This window comes from Aulonocara sp. 'chitande type north' Nkhata Bay, linkage group LG17 (genome assembly GCF_057382095.1).
Source record: "Aulonocara sp. 'chitande type north' Nkhata Bay isolate Kocher_YH1m ecotype deep benthic linkage group LG17, A_spYH_male_GT1.1, whole genome shotgun sequence".
In the NCBI taxonomy this organism is placed as follows: Eukaryota; Metazoa; Chordata; class Actinopteri; order Cichliformes; family Cichlidae; genus Aulonocara; species Aulonocara sp. 'chitande type north' Nkhata Bay.
The window spans coordinates 10673088-10700491 of record NC_141360.1 but is presented as its reverse complement, the minus strand read 5'-3'; the positions used below and the strand labels follow the sequence as shown (position 1 = coordinate 10700491).

Here is a 27404-nt window from a genome sequence, read left to right as displayed (position 1 = left end):
CGCTCAGCTGAGATACCATCAGCCATCAGCCCTGCTAGTCCGCTTCGGGCTTTCCCGGCTGCCGCATTGTCTATTCTGCTCCGCTATGTGAAAAATGTTGAATATCAACAATGGCTTTCAGTGGTGTATTGTTGAGTTTTTGTATGAACTAATCTTGCCTCAGTGAAAGAGACCTAGGGCTTGGACAAAACGTCTAGAGCCACAGCATTCCTAGCTGGCTCTCCCCTTGAACACTGAGCAGAAGGCTGGGGCTCAGGGAGGCAGAGTGGAGGGGAAGGCAGGCTGGAGGCGAGGCAGGGAGAGGGAGAGCTGAGGCCGGGCTACGAGCTCCAAGGCTGGGGGGGATAAGGGGACGGCAAGCCAGGGGATGCTGGGTGGAGGGAGGCGGGGGAGAAAGTGAGAAGGTGGGAGGGCAGGGGATGCAGCCCAGCCCCAGCTAAGGTGAGAAAAGGTAAGGCAGTGGTGACTGATAACAGGCCGCACTGAATGCTAGTAGAATTAGGTGACCAGGTAGGGAAGATGGAGTGTTAGTGAAGAAATAAATGACTTGTCACAGAAATAGTGCAGGTCATAGTGTAGGAGGACATTTAATCTGCAGAAGTGTGAAGCCTGTTAGGAGGCTAGGCTGGAGGATGGAGCGAAAAAAGAGAAACAAGACGCTTGCAACAAGACCAAAAGAAAAAAAAAGGAGAGCCAGAAAATCAGTATTAGAGTTTTGTGAGTGTGGAGTCTCCTTTCCTTTCCCTGCCATGGATGTAATGCTGGTTTGGATTACATCCAATCAGATGAAAGGACTGTGGCCCTTGTCATAATGACAAGCATGACATCATGGCAAGGTAAGCTGACTGAAAAGATCGGGCTGGATGATTTACTGACTCCCTGATTCCCTGTTACCGGCTGGCTGAGCGATGCGGAGTTGTACGATTGGCTGTGCGAATATCTTCATATCCTTTCTCCTTCGTTTTTTTGTCTTCTTCCTCTTTCTCTCTCACTCTTATTAAAAGCTGGCTATGCCATGAGAGAGCCCAGGTGCGGGTGCAGATGTAGAGGGAGTGAGGAATAAGTGTCTCTAAAGCAGGCCTTCCTGGCTGTGCTAGTGTTTTCATGCAGGTTTATCTGGTAGCAAAACGCTGGCGCTGCTGTGTGTGTCTCTGTGTGTGTTGCCATCTCTCTCGGCATGCATCCTTCCTGTCCTGCTGTGTCTGAGGGTCCCCCTGCGGGGAGAGGAAGACAGCTAGACGTGGGTTGCAGGAAATGGTTATTTTTTTCTGTTTTTTGGCTCTGTTTGGAGCTGTGTGTGTTCATTTCAGAGTTGTGGTAGAGTAACATTATAGTGAATTATCAGCTGAACACAGCAGCTGTACAGAAGTCCTGCAGGCATTCTCTCAAGCAGCTGACCAGGACTTCCATACATGTCTCAAGAGCAGATACCTTGCTAAAGGGCACTGTAGAAGATTGTGTCCCAGTTCTTTTCTGCTCTGTTAGTGTTTTTGCAGTTAGTTTAAGATTATGATTATTCTTGTATGCTAACATTTGTTATGCTGTTACCATAAAGCTGTAATTTTTACGGTAACTCACCGCAATCTCAAAACCTACTTAAATTGTGGATTTTAGGCTGCAGCGACCATATGCACTTTTCCTGCTCACATTTGACAAAAGGTCAAAGCTCAAAGGTGAAAAGTCTCTCTTGCTCTTGTCTTTATCCTCTAACTTGAAGCCTGCATTTCTGTGCACGTTAAGATGTATTACACAATGCACACAAGCATGAAGAAGATATGAGAAGTTGTAAAAAAAGTTCAATTTTTCTCATTTTTCTGTCATTTCCTTTCAGAGAGATAAATGCATCCAGCAGAGCTGTAGTTTTCTCTTTTGTAGTAAATCGCAAGTAGGCTCTCAAATTATTCTCAACAGCCTGGTGTGTAGCACCGTGGAGTCTGCAGGGGTCAACTTGGTGTGCCTGTGTGTCTGTGTGTGTGCACGTGTGCCTCTTTGGGGTCACTGCCACAGAAACTTGGAAGTGAGAGATGGTTGGCTTAACCCCTCACCCCCAATACATACATAGTCTCTCTCTCTCTCTCTCTCTCTCTCTCTCTCTCTCTCTCTCTCTCACACACACACACACACACACAGACACACAGATATGTGAACATTGGTGCAGTCTAATCGCTGGCCTCTGGTGATTTGTCCTCTCAGCTTGAAGCCATGTCATTCCTCCCAGCTCTCCTCACAATTACAGCCCTGAACTGAACTAGAAAATCTGCTCCAATCTAGCAATTAGTCCTGAGGCCACTGACTGTGTGTGTGTCTGTCTGTGTGTGTGTGTGTGTGTGTGTCCTGAAGACCGAGCAGGATCACTGAAGTTGACGACAGGCCAAATAGCGATTCTTTTCATTTGAGTCGGAGACATGTGTGGGCAAGTTAATATTCCTACCTTTTCTTGTAATTGTTGTAAACAAATCGGTGCAAGATGATTGTTGGGCTCACACCAATGACAGTATTCCTCAAAATTAAGACCGCTTTCATTCCCGAGACCCTTTTAAAAGATGCTGCTGCAAGTTATTAGTCACCTTCTTTGTGTCTCTGCCTGCTGCGAAATTAAGCAACTTTTAATTTGAGCTCCATTTGTACTCAATGAACTGATCCACCTTCACAATGTGTGCCTCTAAAGCGCCACAGAGTGTTTTGTCACAGGACGTTAAAAGATACATTAGCATGACCCATTGGGTTGTGAAAGAAGGTGTTGCGACTTGACTCGGTGTACTTTTCAGGAAGATTTTGAAACTTTTCCATCTTTGAAAATCTCTTTTCCACCTTTTAGATTGCCTTTAATACCCTCTTCAGATTTTCTTCATACAAAGAAATTGCTCCAAAGAAATGTGCAGTGCAGAGACTGCTGCTCTTTTTATGAGTTTATCTTCATTGATAATTGTTTTAATTTTTCAACTGCATTATGGTGGAGTTCAAATGGGGCCTTTTAAACCGTCTGCCCTCTGGGTGCACACTACAGAAAAACACAATCTTCTACAGTTCTTCACATGCTATTTTGGATATGAAAAGTATTTTTATTTTCACATACTTTGTCATTAAAATAGCCTAGAGCTTGTACGGTACTCTGACCTCACAGAGACATGTAGTGACCATGTTGTAAGTGTCTGAACCGAATGAGAGATGGCCTCGGGTTCATAGGGGTAAAGCATGGAGCTGGAAAGTCCTTATAAGAGTAGCAAATCTGAATGAAAGTGGGAGTGTGTGAGGTGGAATGAGAAGAGGAAGTGGGCAAAGGAGGAGAGGAGGAGGCTGCGGTCAGAGAGGGATGTGGTGCGGGGGAAGGAGGTGGGGATGGAAAGGTTTTCATTGCCAGGGGGGCAGGCAGGCCTGACTGCTCAGCAACAGAGATGCTTAGTGCCGCCTGGCTTCCTCCTAAAGACTCGGCCTCCTTTCCCCCCAACCCACCACCCCCTTCTGTCCATCTCGCTCCTGTGTCCCCTCTTTCTGCTCTGCCACCACTTTTCCCATCACTTCCCTCTCTCCTCCTTTTGTACCTTCTCTCCTTCACCCTCCAGTTGCTCCTGCTCGGTCTCTTTTTCTTCCTCCATTTCTCTCACTTCCTTAGTTTCTCTCCCGCCCCCCCACCTACCCCACTCCACGTCTGGGCCATTACAGACACTCAGCAATGGGCTGAGGAGGGGTGGGGGTGGTTGTGGCGGTTGGATGGAGAGATTGAGGGGGGCACAAAAGGCCTGAGATGCAGCGGCCCAACGAGAGTGGCTGGCTTTGAAAAGAAGCCGGGCAGCTTCTTAATGCAGCGAGTGGATGGACAGACTCGGGCAGACAGACAGAGCGGACTCAGCCCTTTATTCCCGTCCTTTAGTTGATGCCTGTTTTCGGCCAAAAAAGCACATCATCTGCTGTGTGCCCTTCCCTCTGCGCCTGATGTTTTATCAAACACATTAAGATGAGATGGAGGGATAGGAGGGAGGGAGGAGGAAACGAGGGTAATATAGCTGAAGGCCAGCCACTTAAGAGGCTGACAGAGAAAAACTTTTTTTCCGCTCCCTGAAGCAGAGGAGAGGCGCACGCACGTGTATGGGATAGAAGTGCGTGCGTTCGCTTCTTTTAGAGGTCGCTCCTCTTTTATTGTACATTAAGACATTACGCATTAGTGTCTGTGTGTTTTTAGGGTTAATGCTGAGGAGGAAAATATTGACAGTGCAGCACAGTAAGAGAGCTGAAAGCGCTGCTCGATGTTTTTCTTTTTTTAATTTGTTCCAAAAACAGCTTTTGAAGATGGAGCTTAACTGACAGACCAACTGCAGTAAAATGCTAACATAATCAAACATATCTTGGTATGACGTTGGTGATGGGGTTTTTTCAGTCAGAAACCTAAAGCTTTTCACTTTTTTTTTCTTTTTTTTTCTTGCTGTTAAGAGATCAATGAACAATAAATACAAAATAAATACAAACGCACAACTCTTTGAGACACTTATCTTTGTGACACACTATCAAACCAGAACAACAGTTTTGTTTAAAAGGCTTCGGCAGTAAACAGATGAGCTGAATGGATTTAGTGTCCAGGTTCCATCTTTTATCAACCCAATTCTTCAACCAATTATGGAGGTTTGTATTCGGCAGTATTATTTCACTGAGATGGGAGGGGTCCTCAAATGATATTTTCTGCCTGCATTTATTTACTTGCGTTGGCTGTCTCTTTGTTGTGGGTGGTGTAGGAGTGTTATTATGGATTTGGCTCTAAGAGCTTAGCTGCTCCGTGATTCTGATATCAGCTGGACTTTGATCAAATGCAACGAGCTTGAAATCCACTTTAATCGGCACTGCTGTGTTGGTTTAGCAACAAGGAGACTTCACAGCAACATTTCTGAGGAGCTGAGGAATAAATGCACGCTTGTTGACACTTGTTTGTGCTCAAAACTTTAAGCTAAGTCGCACTAAAGACACATTTTGATGATCAAGGTTGTAATCTGGATGCAAGGGCTAGGATGACAAGCAGTAAGTAAGTGAATCATATATTTTTCCTTGCAGTTTGGCTTTCATGATGAAGTTAGGGTTTCGTTTGGGTTCTATATTCAGAGTTGGGCTGCTGCAGTTTTTCTGGTATTTAACTTATGTGAAACTCCATCAACATTTTGGTATGGTCAGGTTTTTTTAAAACGTTTATTTAATAGAAAGAAAGAATGTTGTACTCATAACCATACATTGTGTGTAATTGTGTGTGTCATTCAACAACTGATGCAGTCACATGTAATTGTAATTAATCTGTTAGAAATGCATAAGAATAAGCACGGGTCTGTGGAAGCTGCTTTATTGCTCCGCCATATTTGAATACCGTTACTGGAAAGGACATCTCCCTTTTTACTAGTTTTAGATATGTAGCAAGACACCGGCTACATAGGTGGAGGAGAAGAGAATTCATAGGCATTAATGTGCCGTGGAGGGACATTTTAATCTGCGTCTGCACCTTCAGACTCGAAATATGAAGAATAATATCTAAGTTTTGTCATCTAATAAGAGGTGTCCTTCAACAAAGAAGTGACAACACGAAGGAAAGACGCAACGCCACCGACATCTTAATAAAATGTCGCCCTTCTTTCATGCTCATTTATTCCTGATATTGCGACAGTTATTCTCTGTCAGCAGATGACGTGTGACCTTCCTGTCTCCGGACAATGAACTGGGTAAGCAGCTAAGTTAGCTTTTTGAAAGCTATCATTAGGCTTCAGTGTCTGACAAATCACATTTTCCCTATGATAAACAATTTGAATAAATGAGTTTATTCACTAAGTGTCACTTCAAAGAAGGTTTCACTACATTAGCTAACAGCAGCTAACAGAGTCTAACAGCGACCTTTATCAAAGGAAAAGTTTATCCTAACAGTTCACTTCAGCATCACTGTCGTCAGACAAAAGTGAACTTCAGTGACTCACTGACTTGTATTGGATTCCTTTTGCAACGTTTTTTCCTCCAGAGTAAATAGACACGCATGCTCCTCAGCATTCACCATGTCGACAGCAGAGGTAAACAGTGAACTGACAGTCTACCCAGACAGAAAAAGACCCGAGGGTGGGTCCAGTCCAGAGTCAATTTGCAATCTGAGTAGACTCACCACAGATGGAGCAGTGGCCAGATATTTTGATGTGATTTGGGGGTAAAAACATAAAATGCCACAGAGTATTCTGTTGACACGTTTTTTTATTCCACATTTATTTATAGTTTATTATTGTTAAGTGTTGATGTGATTCAAATATGTTCAAATGTATTTCAATTCAATACAATTCAGTTTTATTTATACAGCACCAAATCACAACAACAGCTGCCCCAAGGCACTTTATATTGTAAGATAGACCCTACAATAATACATAATAATACATTGGGAAAACCCAACAATCATATGACCACCTATGAGCAAGCACTTTGGCGACAGTGGGAAGGAAAAACTTCCTTTTAACAGGAAGAAACCTCCGTCAGAACCATGCTCAGGGAGGGGCGGCCATCTGCTGGGTGAGAGAAGGAAGACAGGATATATAGTGCGTTTCTTACACAATCAGTAGTAGAAACATGCTAGCTGGCAGTCTAAATCTAATGTTTTCTCTCTCTTGGCTGACTAAAAATGTTTGGCCCACGGCAGCCACAGTAGCTAGGGTTATGCACATAAATTGGGAGGATAGGAAAAGAGAACTCATTTGACTGAAGTCTACAATCTACGGACTTCTTCTGAAAATATCACACACTATAACTTTAAAATTTCCCATTTGTTTTTGTTTTCACTACAAGACACCCAAAGAATGAGTCGTGAATTACTATACAAAATTAATATGTATACTTAATCATGGGAGCCATTCCTGAATTAAAGAAACGGGTTGATTTCTTTGACCTTTGGACCCTGAATTCATTGTCTACCCACTCACATTTGTGGCACTTGAACTGACACTGACCTTCAATTTAACTGACGTCAGTGGGATGTCAGTGGGATCTGTGACCTGTATTGACAAGTGTGTTGTATTCACTTCTTGAAGCTCCCTGTTGGAAGAATAGCTACGCAAGTCAAACATCATAATTGATCTTTGGAACAACATGCTGTAAAACCGTATTCCAACCTGAAGTGTCCTAGAAATTGCTGAAAAATAAATCTGTTCATACTTGATTTCATACTTTTTGGTATGAAATTACTATCTTATGCACCTTATGAACATGCACATTAGTTTGGTCAGTGTTGGGTTAAAAAAAAGCACATCGTGATATCATAACAAAGAAAGAAAAAAAAAAGGCTTTGGGGAACACCCATAATCCATTTTTAAAAAGTCATACCTTTTGAGTGGGCTCTCCTACACTCTAAAAATATTCGTGGTGTTTGTCGGTAGAACTTAACAAAAAAGCAATTTTCTGCTTAAAAAAAAGTAAGTTGTCTACATGTACATGTTTCAGTGAGTTGACTAATCAATGTTAAAGTCAGTGCAACACAAAAATTAAAAAACAGCTCCTTAAATGTTTGAGTATATTGAACAAAATACTTTTGTAATCAATCAACAACAGAAAATATTAAGTTTGTGTAACATGTAAAAATGAGTTTCAACATCCTTCCTGTTTGAATTTCCCGTACACTGGACCATAACGAAAAAACAATTATAACTGCCATAAATAACAGAAGAAGAAACAGAAAAAAAAAAACAGAGTTTGGCAACACCACCTGGTAAGTTCCTTATTTTATTGTCTTTTATTAATATATACTGGCTATATAAGTTTACTATGCAAAATATATTCGTCACGCTACAAAGAATTTGTATTAATGCAATTCAGCATTATAAAATTAATTTTAAAAATGAGATATCTGGTCATTTTAGCCAGCTAATACAGTGCTTAATATTGTTTTTCTCTATATCTGTGTAGATTTTTATTTTTTATTTTTTTTGGCAGCTACATGCTGTGAATTGGCTGTGTCTCTCCGTGTGTTATGCTAGTTGTTATGCTACAAAAGAAAAAGGGATGTATTTTTTTCTGCTGTTATTTAAATATGTCACTCTGGTCGTTACTTTGGTTAGACATAGGTGTGTGTGAGACCATGCAGAAATCAGAGGGCAACCCCGTAGCATATGTTCGTATCGTACGCAACAGTTTCTGGATTCTTGTGGCCTCGTGGGAGAAGAGGTGTGTTTGCCCTGGTCAGTAGCTGCCTGCATTTTTATCATGGTGTCAGAGTAAATTCGTGTTTCCACAAGATGGTCTCGGGTGAGGTAACTAATTACTGACAAAGTAAAATGTGTTGAATTTATCCCTGACTAAAAGTATTTTTATCAATCGTGTTGATGTTCTAAGCTTGACTGCGAACTCTGCCTGAGGTTAAAGTTGGTTGACCTAGACTAGCAACAAAAAAACAATATTGTGTGTGCATACGTCTTCCATTTGCTTTCTGTAAATGTAAGCATAATGTAAAGTGTGGGATTGTGGCATAACCACAGTTGTATTTAAACAGTTAAAAAGAAATTTCTCTTACAGATTTGGATTTGACACCTTATTGCAAGTTTAAACTGCAGTCTGTAGATGTACATTTTAAATTTCAATTTTGTTCAGTCTTTATGATTCATCTTTTAAGTGTTGCATTGTAGTGTTTTAGAGAAGGTTTTATACTTAAAATAGCTTGTTAACTCAAAAGCTTCAATAATTCTTTGCAAATATGAAAAGGTGGACAGTAAAAATTTGCTAAAATGCACATCACTCAAAACATGTTTTTTTTTTGTTGTTGTTGTTGTTGTTGTTTTTTGGGTTGTCCAAGTCAAAATTACAGTGATATACTTGTAACTTAATGGGTAACTGAGCTTCGAGAGAAAAAATAAAACTTCAGAAATCAGAAAGGGTTTTATTGCCAAATGTTGAGCAGGTTTACAACATTAGGAAATTGCTGCGGTACTTAGTGCAAAACATACTGTCAGATAATGCTGACCTCCTCATAAGTGTGTTAAAAGGCCAGTAATATAACTTTTGGTCACATTGTTGCAAACTGAGGTTGGTAAATTTAAATAGGTACTTTTCATGTAAGGTAACTTGAGAATACATTAATGTAAGTATTGGTCATGTTGCAGATAACCTGAGGAGACTAACCTGAGTTGTCTGTGAAGGTTCTCAGTCATCCAGGTCATCGTAGTCAAAGGAGCTTGCAAAGAAAAGCGTCTGGACTTCTTTAAGTTGCTTGAAGACGTTTCACCTCTCATCCGAGAAGCTTCTTCAGTTCTAAGGTCAAATGGTGGAGAGTCCCAGATATAACCTAGTGGGTTACTCCCACTAGGTTATATCTGGGACTCTAAAATGAATGTGAATGAATGTGAATTGGAATTGGAGTGTAGCATTCTGATATGCCTCTTGTGTATGCAGTCCACTCATGTAGGACTGTATGCAGTCCTACATGAGTGTAGTTTTGAGAGAAGTTCGTATTACATATAACCTTTGCTTTGGATTGTTCCGTTGTTGAACATTAAAATCTTTTGTCATTTCCTTGATTCTGTGACAAGTTGACTAAGTTAATACCAATTTAAGTTAATGTTAATGTACATGAAGTACTTTTTTTTGCTTAGTCATTTGGTGGTCCCCTGCAGTTTACTTTGGTTAAAGTTTTGTTCACTTCGTGAATATAGCTATGAGTATGTGTGTGACTATTTGCCTGCTCCGGTGTGGGTGTGTTGTACATGCATGAAACGGACGGGCTCATAACTGGACATATGGGGGGCTGACAAGCCTGACTCCAGTAAGGACCAAGAACACTGGAATGATTCCTGGGCGGTCAGCTGGTGAATGTCTTTTTAATTTAATTTAATTTTGTCATTTAAGATATTTAGATTGTGTTTTTGATATTTGTGATCAGTTCAATGAAAAGAAATTCTGTTTAATCCCCTTCAAACTAACTCTGTTTTCATCATTCTCCCATTTTCTCATTTCTGTCCTGCATAGTGGATCCATGTTTCATGACAAAATGTCATTGCTTGGTCCCGACTGATATATTATATACTATTAGTCCAAAGTGTGTTTGCATATTAACAGGAACATGGATAGAATATCAAACAAAGGGGTTATGACAAATCAAAAAGGATGGTTTTATTTCACAACAATGGGTTTATAAGGCTTAAACTGATCTGCTGCATACCTATGCCAACTGCCAAGCATACACACACGCACACACACACACACACACACACACAGATGCAGCCATGCACATGTATGCATATTGCAGCCCAATTCAATATAAGTGCCAACAAGTTACGCAGACAATGTGAATGACAAAATCCGGCTAGACCTCTCCCAAGTCTGGCCAAGTTCATCATCTGTAGCCATAAACACACACACACACACACACACACACACACACACACACACACACACGGCCAAAACCCAGTGACACCCAGGCCAACTCACAATTTAACACACACACATGTAAAATGTGACCACACAGCTAAGCCCCCCACTAAGACCCACAGAGCCGACCATAGCTCTGTGTGTTTGTGTATGTGTTTATGTGGCGGTCAGTACTGAGGCCTTTTCTGTGTGGTTGGGGAGAGCGTATGGAGGGATGGAGAGGCAGAAAAAGAGAAAGAGGATTAGAGCGATATGGAGACAAAGAACAACAATAGTTTGTCACATTTTGTCAGAGAGGATTTTATGGAAAAGCTGATTTAGAGTCTGCCACCAACAAACAATGATCGGAAATATGGGATTTATTACTAAATCAGTTTAGAGAATTTGCATGAAGTTTAACAGTGCTTAGGCGATAATTTCCAAACATAACTGTGCACGCAAACTCGATCAAAATCTTATCCAAATTCAATTTTAGCTGTAAAACGTGACATAAGAGTTATTTTAGTTTTCATTTGTTGGTATTTAGTAGATACTGTGGATACTGTGCTAATGTGATCTTTGTTCATTAATATTTTCTGCTGTGTGAAGATAATTTTCAATTAACAAGTCTTCAGTTAGTGTTAGAAGTACATGAAATGCTTTCTCAGACTGAAAGCGCCAACAAAAACAAGCTGCTGAGCTGGATACTTCCCACCCAAGCAAAACATGTGATTTAATATGGCTGTTTCATTTTAAATCAAGCAAAGTCAACTCAGTATTTCACTTATATTGTTAAGATTATGTCCTTATTGTTAGAAAGAAGCAAATTAAAACAAGTTTGAACAGTAGAAAGCATGATCTCCAGCCCATACAGTCTCTATAAATTAAAGTCTGCTTCAGAGTGGAGATGTTGAATTCAGTTTAGGAATGTCCTGTAAGTACTTGTGTTTAAATCAAGAATAAGGTCCACATACAAAAATAGTTACTCACACTTTGAACTGTGACCTAACCATCCATTTCAGTGGCATTAAAAGCTGTTAACTGTATTTAACAGTCACATATATTATAGTTTTTAAAAAAACAAAAAAAAAACAAAACCTTGTCAGGACACCAACAGTGAGACACCTGGTGCGCTGAACATTTTACAATATGCTAAATAAAACTGAACGAAGAGGTTCCAGCTGTGAGGTTATATATATTCTTCTGAATGTAACTAAAGCACTAGCAGAGTCATCCATAGTGATGATGAGGTTGACTATATGAAACTTTATGGGAGTTGAAGACTTCAGTATTGGATTACCATGCCTGCTGTAACGTGTGTTCACTTTGTCCTGCTGATATCAAGTGATGTTCCATAAGAAATATTAAATGCTAAAGTATATGCTATTCTGCACCACCTGGACAATTATTTCTCCATATGGTAAAACCTGATCTTAATCATCATAACTTCCATTTCCACTTGAGACAAAGCAAAAGTCTCCATGATTAGGATCCTAAGAGGTCATTTATACCACCATCATACCTTTGCAGTGTAAATTTCGGCTCAAAAATATATGTAAAAGAAACTTGTGGTTTAAAATGTATTGCATTCCTGCTGTTCCTTGAATTAAGCAAACAAGAAGGTTCACCCAATATCTGATAACTAAAACAGCCTTTCTTTTGGTCTTTTACCTCGTTGCCTTCTAAATGAGGCACCACTGCAGTATCACAGCCTCCGAGATCCAAGCTGCTTTCATCCAATCCACAGTTTAGTGAAAATGTCGCCAAAGCAGCAGGCAGTGGGAGATTTCGGGCACACAGGCAATGCTTGGGGGGGTGGGGGCAGCAGGATCGGTTTGAAGTGAATGAAATGATTTAATGTTTCAGAGTCGGCCTCGCCCCCAGGGAATGGAACGATATGGGCTCCTAATTGACACCAGGTCAACTGCCTCCCTCTCTCGCACTCTCACACTGCTTTCTGTTTCACACTGTTTCTGTTTCAGCTGTCTTTCTCTCAGACTCTCTCATACACACACATTACAGTCTCTCTGTTAGCCAGGCCAGTCCAGCGCTGGCCGGTGCTGGACAAACAAAGGCCTGTGCTGTCTGACTATAATGATGGATGACCACCAGTCTCGCATTTTATAGGGATTTCACAGGAGTCACTACATTCCCAGGCTAAGCTACAAGTCAATAGTCTTCTATCATGCTTCCCCAAATCTCTAAAACCATGTTTCTGAGTTCTTTGGCAAAAAAAAAAGATGAAGAAGAAGAAATATTTCATGATTTTATTAGGCCTGAATTAGTCTTTGACAGAGCAGTGGTTAATGATGGCTGAATGTGATTAGCAGAGAGTGGAATGTTTTATAAGTGTCACTGTCAGCTGATTGACAGAGCCCTGGTGGTCATTATTGTTCGCTTTTGGAGTGTGTGGACATATTGTGCACAGTAGTTGTCATGTGAGAGCGTGTTTTTTGTGCTTTTAGTGGGACTGAATTGCCACGATACCTTTTATGAAGTAAATCTCTGTCTTAACAAGTCATTTAATCTTTTATTGAGTCCTGAGATCTTGTTTTCCTAAACAGGCTACTAATGGATTGGCATTATTGCACTTTTGATTTGAACAATCTCATTTGAATCATTTTCACAAATGAAATGGAATTCGTCTTGATGCTAATGGACCGACCTCATTGCCTTCTCGATGTGTATTCTGATGAATACATATCGAGTCTTTTGGAACTAAAAACTTTCAAGATGGACCTTTTAAAGTGTACCGCACCAAAGAAACAGTTGATAACCATTATAAAATGCATCACAGAACACCAGTAAAAAGCAGTGATTGGCTTGTTTTTTTTCTTATCTGCTGCAGGTTTTAAAAACTATTCAAAATAGTATTTATATTGAATGAACTGAGTTCAGTAGATGACATTCAGGGACACTTAATTACACTATTAATTGATTGTGGCTCCACTCTATAGCTATTGCAGAAGCAGTTATTTGCAAAAAATGGTTCATGTTGAACTAAAGAGCAATGCAAAGACATATTCAGCCTGTCATGAGCAGTGGTGTCTTACCAAACCTACTGAAAAAGAAAGAAAGTGAAGTAGACAATGGTGTAAAACCTTATTACACTGAAGGATGTCAACAATATTTTGGAATAGCAGCTGCAAAAGGTTTTGGAACGAATGTGGTTGTGCCAGATATGCTATGAATGTGGTCTGATTAGGGTTAAACCACTTGATTACGGTCAGAGAAAATTGTGGATTGTTGTTAATAAAAACAGAATTAATTGCATGCCGGTTAATTACATGTCTGTAGTAAGACGGAAACTCTGTTCTACTGAATGAAAGTCACACGCACTTCATGCTCATCCACCCTGACCTATACGTCCCACATAGTATTCTACACTGGTAGTGCTGGAGGCACTTAAAAATTGGAGGTAGCCTCTGGGTCTGAATCAGGGGTATCATTATTAAAAAAGAACTCTCTCCCTAATGACCAGCAGGGGGAAGTCTTTCTTTTTTCTTTCTTTCTTTAAAAAAGTTACATTTGTATAAAAATCTATGGGGAAACAATCCTTCTGCTCCCTTGAATTATGACCTCATGAAAAAAAATGCTGATAAGTTTATGAGGACAAAAATAATTATTCCCTGACTAGTTGGTGAGTGGTTGTGAAAGGTTACTTGTTGTCACTAAGTGAAAGTGGTCACAGTGAGGTATACTGTGTCTATAGCAGATTGCCAGAGTGGCTTGCAGGTTGCATGGAGGATGCTGATTTGTCTGCAAACACCCTCAGAGTAAAGGTTGTGCCTTAGAGCTGCATTCAACACATTTCAGCAAGTGCAACTCTCAGTTTTTGGACCAAAACGCTCTCTGTTACTGACTTTGTGTTGGCGGTGAAACTGGAATCTCCCATGCAAACTGCATTGCATGGCAATCCTCTGATAACCACAGCAATCCCAAGGAGTTTTCTTGGTACGGCACCCTTTTTGTGACTGATTTCACCTGGCAAAAACCACCAACCCCCAACGACCAATCACCAACCAATCAGGGAATACAAATCAGCGACTGGTCTCTAGGCCTGTGTGCCTAAAGCCTGACTTGCACTGAGATTTGACTTAAAACACAAATATAGGTTATACAAAGGTTATACAAGTATAATCTGTGTGGCGACTTTACTTTAAATCAAGGTTGAATAGGTTCAGTTCAGTTCAGTTTTATTTATATGGCGGCAAATAACAATAACAGTCGCCTCAAGGCGCTTGACCCCTTGGCGACAGTTGGAAGGAAAAACTTCCCTTTTAACAGGAAGAAACCTCCAGCAGAACTAGGCTCAAAGCAGTGCCTGTGCTGTGTTTGATGAAGCCATTGTAACAGTGGCTGGATGTTCAGTTGTTTTCTATAATGGCCTTTGAATGCAATGTTTAGAACTCTGAATGAAACGTTAAATTTGGAGCTCTTCTTGGATTCACTCAGTTGTTAGATTTGACCTGACCTTGGTAAAGTTATACATAGCTCAGTCTGGGTGCTGCAAGCGTCTATATGTTTAATACCTGATTTATCTTTTAGCAGATGATAGTCATTATGGAAAAATGTGCTTTTTGACATGACAAAAAGAGTGCAAACAGGTAAAACAACAAATATTATTGCTTTTTTTCTCTTCACTGGTAGCCAGCGCTCTTTCTATTGAGATCAGTTTGATCTGATACAGTCTGACTGGCTCTAATTATCCTTGGCTCTAATAGTATTTTAAGTCTTATGTAAACTGGGAGCTGACCGATACAGCCGGCAGCTCCACCTGCAGTTTGCTTATTTTATTATTATTATTATTTTTGTCAGTGGAAGATGACTTTGAAAGACTGCGGCGATTCACTGTTATATTACAACATTTTTTTAATTACCCTATGAATTCTGAAGCCAGCTCATAGGTGACCTTATAAACGTTTGTAGAGGTAGAAAGAGAAAACATGGTGCAAAAAAAATAAAATCTGCTCAAGTTAACAGACCCGCAGATGGAAGCAGAGAGAAAGGAGTGCAGGTGTCAGAGGCGACGCCAGCAGATGATCAGCTCCCTCCATGACATTTTCAACCCCTCTGATTTTGTAGCGTGCGAGCAAGAAAACACGTCTCGCGCATCTGAACAGCTCCGCAATGACATCTAATCAGATGCCAGAGGAGACGATTGGTGTCAGAGCTTAGAGAAAACACGCTGATTCCCCACCGGCTGTATTGTCACTAAACGCCGCTTCTCTCTATGGACTGTAAATGATTTAATTTGAGCGCCAGATGTGGTGTTTAGATGCTTCTAGCGCTCGTTGAGAGAGAGACAGAGGGAGGAAGAGAGCGTGAGAGAGGGAGGGAAAGAGAATGAGGAAATGACAGGAAGGAGAGAAACAGCTTGGCAGACCGACAGCCAACAGCAGCCCAGGCACTTGACAGAGCTCTCAAACACCATGATTGTGTGTGTGTGCTCGCCAGCGTGTGTATTTTCTTCCTCCACTTGTGTATCATGACAGCTGAATGAAAATCAATCTGCTTCTACATCTGCCATCTTGAGTGTCGGAGAGTGCAGATGGGCCTTCCCTGTTACACTGAGCTTGCTGGCAGCCGACCAACTCAGGTTTTCCACCTCTTCTTTGCTCTCTTTTCTAATCTCAATCTCTTCTTCTCTTGCCCCCTTCTCTCCTCTCCTCTCCTCTCCTCTCCTCTCCTCTCCTCTCCTCTCCTCTCCTCTCTAATCAGATGCCAGCCTCTGAAGTGGAGTTTTTTCCTGCGTTGACATCTCCAAGTCACTCTGACAGCAGCTGTTTGGGACCTTTTCGAAGCTGCAATCGGGGGCTCTAATCACCCTCATTGACGGCTCCGAGGGCCCCTGTTGCAGCTCTGAATGGCAAATTAAAGCGTTTTTAGATAACGTTGGTAATTGGCTAAATCGTTTATAAGCCCGGAGATCACACTTTTAATCTTCAGCCTAACATGACGGATCATGAAACCGCGGGACAGATCTGGTCCGGGTGTCCTTGGCCCTGCATCCCCGTTTCGGTTTCTTTCCTCACGACGTGCTGCGGTAATGTTTGATGCTTAATGATTTGCCCATCAGATTAACAAACACTAATCGTTCTCTCTGCTGCGGCTTGTCTCACTGTCAGGATCCCCCCCCCCCCCTCCACCACCACCACCACGCTATCCTTTCTCTCCTCTCATCTCCCAAGCTCATCTCATCTCTGGCATTAACTCCATTAGCCTGGTAATTGGCTCTCTTAAAGCAGCGGCCACAGACTCCGAAGGCCACTTAATGTCCATCTCCTTCCCTCCCTTCTCCTCTCTGCTCCGCAGTCGATCATCTACCTTCCTCAGTAAATAGCATTAACTAGTCCTGCATAGAAATCTGAGGCCACATTAGTGTTATCCTCCCCTCTCAGCCTATTGCCAGGCTTATGAGTCCCGATCGCTGGAGGTGATATGGCTAAGTGGATATTTTCTTTCTCACATCACTCCCAAATGGGACCCAAAATAACCCCCAACTGTCAAAGATGAATATGTAAATTCTGCATATGGAGATCTCCTTCCATTTTCTAACAGAGCCTAAGAAACTAAATCTGTATTTAAAAGATGTGGATGTGGAAACTCAGCTCATCATCACAGTCTGGGCCCCTCTGCGACGTGTAGGCCCCGCTTTCATTTCCACTTAGAAGATAAAATGTGTGGACTTTTCGAGCCAACGGTAAATAGTTTTCATTTGCATTTTTTTTTCTTTGTTGATTTTGTGTTCTCAAAATCAGGTTAAAGTCATCTGCACTTGCTTGATTTTACTTATTTAATACAAAGCACAGAAGTCAATCATTTCTTGGTTATTGTATGGTTTTTGTTGAATTTAATAGAGCCCTTACTTTACTTTTTATGTCTATGCATGGATAAAATAAATAGACACTAATCTTCCAACGTCCAGCTGGGTTCTTGATTGATTTTGAAACTTTCTGAGCCATTCTCAGGTCTTGATAGAGGCATTTACAGTAAGTGATGGATTTTGAGAAGTTTAGTAAAGTTTGGTGTAGAAACACAACCCATCATAAGTCTAACACCTCTAATAGTTGTTTACAGAAGAGTGTTTGGTACTTTTGAATGTGACACGATTGTCTGTGTCAGATGGGCTGGACTGAGCATTTGAGAGAAACTAGGATTTTCCAACACAAGCACCTCTATACTTTGCAGAGAATGATCAGAAAAAGGGAAAATAGCCAGTGAGTGGCAGTTCTCTGCAGAGAAAATACCTTGTTGTTGGCAGAGGTGAGAAGAGAATGGCGAGACTGCTTCAAGCTGTTCCAAGGATGGGAACAATAACTTAAATTAATCATCATGTATTAAAACCAAGATATGCAGAAGAGCATCTTTGATCACACAACACGTTGAACCTTGAAGCAATTAGGCTACAGTAGCAAAATGTCATACTGGGTTGCGCTTCTGTTAGGTAAGAAGAATAGGAAACTGAGGCTACAGTTTGCACAGGATCATTAAAGATGGACAACAGATTAGAGCAGGGCGATATGACCAAAAATATTTATCACGATATACATTTGAAAATACAAATCATTTAGCTTTTGTTTGAAAAAAAACCCTGTGTAATTGTTTTAGGTCAATAAAAGTTTTAGCGCAGAAAACTACAATGTCATAAATAAAGGTAAGAATTCTGTTTCTGAGATCATAAAGAGAAACCTCGAGGTGGTAAAAGGTTATCGTACGTTTTGCAGCTGAGCACAAAATTAGTCAGCCAATATAAACACCAGACCACACCAGAAAAATGTGTCACATAAAAAGTTTCATTTATTATAGCGTGACTATTGAGAGCATGGTGTTTAATGTTGGTAACTGTCTTTCTCACGCTGGTTTATAGCCCTTTTTTTTAAGCTTTGGTGAGGAAGCTGTTCTAATTTTTTAAGTTAAGTTTAGAAGGTTTATAGTGTAATGATGTATGAAACAGATGGGTTGAAATTACAGAGAAATTCCTGATTAGGCTCATTACGAATTGGTGGATCACGGATGAACGTATAGTAGTGCTTTCTTTACTTGTAAAAGCAACAGACACACAAATGCTTAATTTTGACCTTGAATAAAAAAACTTTGGTAATTTTAGACCTGCTGATGGAAGTGTGGACCGCGTTTTTCAGTTTTTACGTGGTATTACATTACATTATAATATTATGCTGTGATGCTTTTTCTCTTCTCTTTTTTCTTTGCCACTGAGTGGCAGTTTCTGTTTTTTGTGTTCAAGTATTTTTGTATTGCATGTTTTCTTTTTCTTTTTCTAGGAGTTTTCCTGAGAACAGCCAAACAAATGGAAGTAAGGTGAAATCAGTAAATCTTTTTCTTTGTACCACTGGTGCTCTGATCATGAAAGATCCTTATCATACAAGCATCCAGATTTCTCCTTGTGCTTACTTTGTGTCAGCTACGTTGTTTATATCTGCACATGCTCATTAACTGTGTGGCTTTGCTAGTCATTCATTCCTGTTGTATTTATAGACCTATTGCCCTGCAGCTTCTCTGGGCTGCTATGTGAGTATTGCTCAGATCAGTGGCTTTAAGACATTCTAAGAATTTCCACACCAACATGCATGAAAGCAACATCAGGCCCAACACCATAAAATCCTGTCGCTTGTTGCATGTGAAACGCTGAAGCTAACCAGCTTCTCTTGTTCTTTACACTCTCTGATGATTCCCTTCAGCCTTCAGATCTGTGCTTGTCCCTTTGCTTTTTCAAAGCTCTCCTGTTTGTTGTACGAAACCTCGGTGGCTCATCTGAGGGATTTAAAAACTAGAGTAATTAGCGACAGAGAAGCCATTGGCGTGGAATGATAGCTGCCGTCGCCCTCCAATGTACCCCACAACAAGAGGGAAGCAAATCAATCAATAAACTATTTCACGTCCTTATCATCTAATTTAAGTGCTTGGTCTTTTTGTATCTGTGGAGTCTGGAGAGGATGTTGATGGAGGGAAAAATGGAAGTGGTGAGCGGTTTTTTTTTTTTTTGTTTGCTTATTTTGTTTTTTCGGGAGGGGGGAGGTTATTTCATGTTCTTGTGTTTTTCGCCCATGCATGGCAGCAATTCGTGTTTTTCTGAAGCCACACCGTTCAGCAGCCTCTGCAGTCTATTCACTGCTGCAACACTGCCTCCGTTGGTTCACAACTCGCGAAGAAGCAAACACACGTGGGAGGGGAGGAAGGAGAGAGAAAAGCAATCCTTCCAATACAAATTATCAGAAAGAAAAAATTTAATTAGCAATATAAATGCCGGGCGGGCTACATTATGTGCAATTGTCTTGCTATCTTTCCAGAAATTAGTCTTTTAAAATGAATTTGCTGTATTAATCATCTCCTGAAATATTTTTGATCACTGAATTAATAGTTTTGCGTTGGGGGGCTGTGTTTTTTTTTTTAGGTATTCATTGACATAGGTGATTGCCTCTTAATTATGACAGCGTCCTCCTCCTATCCGCGCCTATTAATTCCTGTGTTGTGGCGTCGCCGCAGCCCGCTGCCTGGCCCTGTATCTACTAATTACTTCTCTAATTGAATTTGCTCTCTGTTGCCAGGCTGTTTTTTAAGTGGCTGTTTGTTGCCGGGCCTCATTGTGTCTTTGTGTGACAGCTAGCTGCTCGCTGCCATGCTGATGGGAGCGGGATGCACTCCCTCTCTCTCCCTCTCGTCTTTCTCCGTGTCTCTTCCCGCTCTCAGTATTCATGTCGCTCCTTCTGTATCATTGCCTATACCTCCCAGACCTATGTAGCATTTTCAGTTTAAATGAAGGAGGGAAATTAATTAATGAGAGCCGCCTGAAACAATTACACGCCCCTCCCAACCCGCTACTGTCTGCCCCTGCTGTCGTTGGTTCAAACCTCTGTAGGATTGTTGTGACTAAGAGCAACCGGCGTTTTAGCATCCAGTTCAGGCTGGCATGTGTTTGGCAAGATGATAAGTTGCATAGAGGCTAGTTGTGTACTTTTCCATCAAAAGCACAGCTCATCAGGCATCAGGTGTGTATCCACTAGTAGTGTGCCATACTGCAGGTTTTGGTATCAATACCAAATAAATACCGATACCATTACTTTCAACCTATAAAGGCAGCATATGTAGGGTAGAGCAGTGTGTCATGACTCATGAGTTGAACTATCTTAAATTTGCTCTAAGTCACTGTGATTATTAGTGTCCACAATAATTAGTTAACGCAACAAAACACACCTTTCAGTTTTCTGTGAAACTGGGTTGTTTTTTGGAGACCTGAAATGAAAATGCGCCGGTTTCTAAAGCACTTTGGATCAACTTCTGTTGTTTACATGCCCTATTGGCTATACATACATAAAATAGATGTGACAACACAAAAATATATTTATTTAAACACAATTCAATGGGTTACATACTAACGTTAGACGATAGAAACAAAGTACCAAAAGAAAAATTCAAATCCTGTCTATGACAGTAATGTTTTGGAGTATTTTAGGTAAACTACGTAGTGTCAGTTTATGTCTTCAAATTCTTTAAAAGGTCACCAAGAGATCAGAGTCCTTAACCAGTCCCAATGTCATATTATGCAGTTTTGAATTAAGCCATCTGGATCCACCACATACATGCTCAAGCTTCACCAGGTTTTAATGAAGCTTGACCTGATCCTCAAAACAATCTTGCCTTAGTGCCATTTACAGTTTCATTACTTCCTTTATGATGAGCCATATTTGTAATATGAACGTCAACAACACGAAAAATACACTAACCTTTTTTTTTAACCACTTTAGCAATCATCGCGCTTTTGGCGAGGAGGGGGGGGTAATCCATGTTCCACGTTGCTTGGTGGTGTGCTGTTATGAAGTGGGGTACATCCTGGCTAGATCAAGGCTAACTCATAGAGACAGACAAGCATTCACACCTAACTTTGAATCACCAATTAAGCTGGCATGTCGTTGGACTGTGGGAGTGTGCAGAGAACCCACAAAGGCACAGGAAAACATGCAGACTCCACACAGAAAGACTCCAGCCCTGCAGTGCAGTCAAACACAGGACCTTCTTACTCCTTCTTTGCTAGTGTGCCAACCTGTTCAGAGACTACTTGTGATAAAATAATTCCTTTGCGTTGCATTGCCCGAGCAAAACTTGGCTGCAAAACTTAAGTGATTTTTACAGCACAGAAAGACAAACAGAGCTAAAAGTAAACACAGTAAAAGTAACACACATAGATATTTTGGTCATTAATGTTGAATGTTGGTGCTTTTGTCAGCTTTCTTAGCAAAAAAACCAAATACAAATATTCTTCTTTTTTTTTATTTTTACACCATTTTTCCTGTTAAACCTTGCTGTTAAATCTGTTGTGACATTGACAAAGTCTGTAAATTCACCAATTTCAAATTTCACATTTTAGAATGACCAAAATGTGACTGACTGACAAAACAGACCTTAATTCAAACACTGACTTCTTTTGGTGTTGGAGGAATATTTAAAGAGTTTTGTTGAGTTCTCAAAAAAACATGAATAATTTTTAGTAAAATACGACTGTAATATGTAAAATCAAGTTGATTTATTCAAATATTAAATCATTAAGGAAAATATGGTGGTATAAATTGAATGTATCAATAATTGGATGAGGTTTCATAAAATGCAACAATTTACATTATGTAACAAAATAAGAAAAAATTCACATGTATTCAAACTACGTAATGTCAGCATACTGGGCATAAATAGTTTTTGGAGAGTTGATTGAAAGTTTTTCAGGAGCGTTGAAATCTGCTAGATATTCTGCTCATTTTATTGTACCTTTCAGTGGGTGTTTGGGATAATTAGGAAATATATCAGGCATGGAGACCTGCATGGAATACATAGAGAAATCTAAAAATCTGAAAACTGTACTTGTTTGAGTTCCACGTAATGTTGCTGATACCACCACTGCTTGGTCTTAGTGGAACAAACTGGTGATGGACTAAATTAGGACCCTGGATCGTCTGCTGGGTTGCACACACTATAGATTGGGCCAAATTTTGTTCCTTTTCCTTTTATTTAGGCACCAGTTCCCAGTGTTCTGGAAAGGTTCTTCTTGTTAAAGGATTAGGGTTACAGGATTCTTTCAAAACCTGACAGACACGAATAGAAGGACACAATTTCACAAGGAAGTGAAAACATCTTTGGGTTATTTCTTAGTTTTATCAGTGGAATTGAAGTGACAGTAGAAATACAGATTCTTAGGCAGCCAAGCTCATAAAGACTAATCAACAACCTCACATCGAGCATTGACAGCCTCTCGTCAGTAAAAATGCTCAAAATAGCCTCAGATGTTTAGCTGCAGCAGGATGTAATACAACATTGCTGCTATCTTTATCGACCCGTCTGTCAATCTCTGCTTCCTACCTACATTCCACCTCTCAGCATCCTCTCCTGCATCCTCTCTCTCTGTCCTCACCCAACTCCACCCCTCCCTCGGTCTTTGTGCAAACTTTCTCCTCCTGCCTCTCTTGATATTGATCCTCTCTCTCTTTTCCTCTTAATCCATCCTTCTCTTTCTCATCCTCTTCTCTCTCTTCCTCTATCGATCCCTCCTTTACTCCATCTCTCTCTCTCTCACTCTCTGCTTGCTGCTATCTGGCTCGGCCTTTGTCTTCTTATCGAGGTTTTGGGGTTTATTCTGACTGCTGTTATTGACAGGCCTCTCGCTCCACGGCCAACTAATGCATCCCTAATCCCACCTTTGTTACTCTGGAATGTTCTCTCTCACACATACACATCCATACGTAGCACTATAAACCACACAAGCATGTGTAAGGTGAAAAAAAAAGAAAAATGGGGGGGGGGGGGCATTGATGTTGATCCCAGCCTTCTATTTGTTGGGGAAAGCCATCTATCAATCAAACAAGGCCCAGCTGTCTGTGTGCACTTTTGTGTTTGTGCGTGCGCACATGCGTGTGTGTGAGCGTGCACGCGGGTCTTGAGTGACAAGCCGAATCGTGGCTGAGGACGTTTGATAAGCTTGTATTGTCGGTCGTCTCTCTCCCCCCGCACAGACCCCTCCGTTCCACCTCCCTCCACACCTCCACCTCGATAAGAAATACATTCGACTAGAGCTGATAACGGTGTCAGGAGCAGCAAAGCCCCACTCTGAAGAGACACACACACACTGTGCCATGGGAGAGGTGTCTTTCTTCAAACACCTTGGCTGTAAATGATACTCTCAACAAACAGCAATGACAACACCACTCAGGAAAAAAAAAGATTCAGATATCGTTTGTGTCTGTGTGCGTGTTTGTGTGTGTTTGCAGTTTGATGTGTGGTACGGCTGGAGGATATCCAAGACTTATTGAATAAAGTCTTAGTGATAGCACTGGCATATGTGTGTGTATGTTGTGAACAGCGCAGAAAGAATATAGTAATAGGCTTAAAGCGGCTAAGGCAGAGTGTCAGACTTAACAAACAACACACTGATCTCAAAGACTGACTGACAGCTGTCTCTGTGTGTTTGATACGTGCGTGTCTCCCCGTAAACAGTTCACGTGATTCAGTGTGCAACAAGCTGTTTTTAACACGAGCGTGTCTTGTTGTACATTTGTCCCAGTCCACAGCAGGTTTTAAAATGAGATCAAGACCTTTGTGAACATCAGCTCTTCTGTTCAAAACGGCCCTCAATGAGTTTAAAAATGCCATCACCTGACCTAAAAAGGCCATCACCGGGCAACAAATGCTGGCACAAGTAACAGATGATTACATTAGAACAGGGGTCAGCAACCTTTAACACCCAAAGAGCTATTTGGACCCAAACGAAAACACTGGGAGCCGCAAATACTTTTTGACATCTAAAATGAAGATAACACTGTATATATTGTTTTTTTTACCTTTATGCTTTGTGTGAACAACTAAGGTGTGTTGCTTATGAAATCCTTGAAGTGCTAATGAGAAAATTACATTTTATTTATGTAATTAACACATTTTGAACTCTTAAAGAAATATAACAAAAGGAAAGACACCAACCTGAACTAAAATGATCCAGCAAAGAAAAACTGTTGTGAGCCGCCATCTTTATATCGCCTTTGGGCTTTTGGAGCCTTGACCTGACTTTTAAAAAATAATTGGGAAAAAAAGCACTATGCTGCTGAAAAATGAAAAATTGATATTTGCAAAATTCTGCCTACATATGTATTTGACCTGGTTAATGTGTGTGGCGGGGCGTGGTCTGCAGCGCCGCTGCAGGGGAGGCGGACGCACCTGAGCGGCACCCGCAATCACGCCTCACCGCCTTAATGTCTGTGCTATCTATGCTCTTGTGTTGGCATGTGTCGGGCTGTGAGCTGAAAAGCTACAGCGGCTGTATGCGTACAGCAACCGTGTGTGAAAAGTGGTCAATAAAGAGATGCTGAAAAGCATGTTCATGCAAACAGCGTCGGGTCTGCTGTGGTATGTTTACAATGGGACTTCTGGTCCTGAACCTCTGCGCACAGCGTCTGCAAACAGCTGCTGACATAATGTGGATCCGAAGGTCCATAATTGGCCTACCTGGTGTCTCGATAAATGCACGGCGTTTCGGCGGGTACACCGGCTTCCGCGAGTGTGACGCTTATTTTGAGCGATGAAAAAATAATAGAATATAATTGTATTTTTATATTTCAATATCACAATAATCTTCCAATTTAGAACTACAAGTTAAAAAAGAACTAACATAAATAAAATACACTTCAGCTAAATACTTCTAATTTATTTTCCCAAACCACGCGGAGCCGCACTATAAGGACTAAAGAGCCCCAGGTTGCCGACCCCTGCATTAGAAACATCACCAAGTGATGGAATGTCATCGATGTGGCCAGACACGTCATTGCTGGGTTTTGAAAGGTCATCGCTCTAAGCAGAAGCATCATCACAGAGATGTCACTGCCATGAGTGGAAACATCATCAGCTATGACAAAAATCTAAATGCAAAGAAATAATCAAAACAGACAGGTGTCACTCCCAACTTGTCACATAATGATGAGAACTATTCACAGATTCTTGAATATTCAAATAGTCACTAAGAGTGACTTTGTTTATGACACACTTCTTTTTCTTTTTGACCTAAAAAATATATATATCTCACTTAGGAGGAGATATATATACTTAGAGGATTAAGGCCACTGGAAAAAAAAAAGGGGGGGGGGGGGCACTTTTTTTTTCTTCTTTTCCTGAATTCTGAGAAAAAAGTCAGAATTCTAACTTTAATCTCAGACTTCTGACTTTTTTCTCAGATTTTTTTTTCCCAATGGCCCTAATCCTCTTCCGTACACTTGAGTACGGTCAAATAATCTAAAATATTACCCCCTTGTTGTCCTAATCACTTTTCTTTGTTCTTAGTGGAAAACTCAAAGCAATGTGTGAAGTACATTTTTTCAACAGCTTAAAAAAGGAAAGCTTGGTGCAGAGTGTTTGACTGCATCAACTGAACAGAAAGGGCCAAAAAAATATAATTTAATTATAGAGGTTTAATTTTAAAGGAAAAGGTATGTGGAGGGTTATGGAAAAGGAAAATACACTTATATTTCCACATTGTCTTGTCAAAAGTTGCTGTTTTGTAGTGGTCCAACATAAACAGATGCATGTGGCCACCATGATGTTACCCAATGGCTTTTGAACCCTGGTAGTGTGAAGTCTCAATGTTAGCATTTTTGATGTGCTGTCTTTTTTGGAGCTGAAGTGGCTGTGTTTTCATAGGAAGATGAAGTATTTTCAGCTAATGCTAGCAAGCCTGGCTAACAAGTTTGGCTGGCAAGCTGGATCTATAAACTGTTTGGGCAAAACATTTGGGCACATGTACCTGCTAGTTAGGGGGAAGTAACAGTCCACGTAAATGCTAAAAATTTCACTGACAAGCCTGGTTCCACTTTTCTGCTCAGAAAGACATCAACATCACAAACATGACAGAGAGTTGGAGATTAGCGCATTGAATTAGCCCAGGTGAGGACTAGCAGACAGTTACCGGCTAACCGCTATCTTTATGCCCTGTTATGCAGAGGAGGTTAGCTATAGACAGTGTTGGGCAAGTTACTCTGAAGAAGTAATTAATTATAGTTACTAGTTACTTCTTCAAAAAAGTAACTGCGTTAGTAACTGAGTTAGAAGAGTCTAAAAGTAATTAATTACTTGAAAAGTAACTATTGCGTTACTTAAAAAAAAATGTTTAACCCTCTGTGGTCCAGGGTATAATTGGTATAATTGGCCATTTTTAACTACTTTTGATTTTACCTCTACATTTCACCTTTAAAAACTATTTACTTTGCCTTGTTTGGTATCATCCTTTTCAGCACAACCTCACATGTCTGAATTTACAGTTATGTTTTCAGTTTGACATATTGTATTAACACAATTGATCTAAAATCAGACATTTTTCTGACACAAAACACAAAACTATCCACAACACTACACACTAACTACACAAGACAACACATTAACTACATACTCCAAACATGCTAAATGTCACAAATCTCTCACATCTCAAAACTCACTCTCTATCTTTTTCTGCTGTCTCTCTCTTTCTCTCTCCCTCTCTCTCTCTCTCTTTCTCGCCGTCACTCCTAAAACTTCCCCCTCTTCCTAAACAGCCAAATGTCATGTCACCTTATTATTTTTTGATTGGTCGACATGGTGCATTTTTCCACCAAAACGAACGGGCTGTTTTTTTGGGGTTTTTTTGCTCATAAGCAGAGAGTGCTTGGTAGCACTGTCCTTAGACAGTAAACATGACAAAACTATTGAGGAAAAAACACTGCGTATATATTGTTTATCATGACTCTGGTTTTACGTGGCCTATCAACACAATTTAAAAACTGGTATCACCTTGTTGCTTTGTCATCTTGAAGTGGTCGTGTGATTGACTTACCATGACTACTTCTACTACTTCACGACTACTACTTCCTCAGTCAAACAGCAGCACTCCTGCGATTGTTTTGCCCCCTTAGCTCCAGGTGTTGTGCCAAAAAGCGATCCCTGCCAGAAAGCGATTGCCGTCCGCGAGAGCGTGCGCAGCTGCTTAAAGCTGTAGCGCCCAGATTACTTACAGCTACTTCCGTGCAACTGATATAAGATGCAGTGAGCTGAAG

The 27404-nt window shown here is 40.7% G+C and overlaps 1 protein-coding gene across 6 annotated transcripts in view; it reads left to right on the top strand.

The window, feature by feature from the left end:
- The first annotated feature begins 374 nt into the window (after window positions 1-374).
- LOC147309664 (uncharacterized) overlaps window positions 375-27404 on the top strand; it is a 91679-nt gene continuing 64649 nt past the window's right edge. For 4 of the 6 annotated variants that reach the window (XM_086270476.1, XM_086270473.1, XM_086270474.1 and 1 more), the window contains exon 1: window positions 375-836. In XM_086270476.1, coding sequence (XP_086126602.1) covers window positions 829-836 — 8 coding nt within the window. In that variant the 5' untranslated portion in view covers window positions 375-828. The remainder of the gene's footprint in view (window positions 837-27404) is intronic. The other 2 variants (XM_086270478.1, XM_086270477.1) reach the window with 1 other exon arrangement.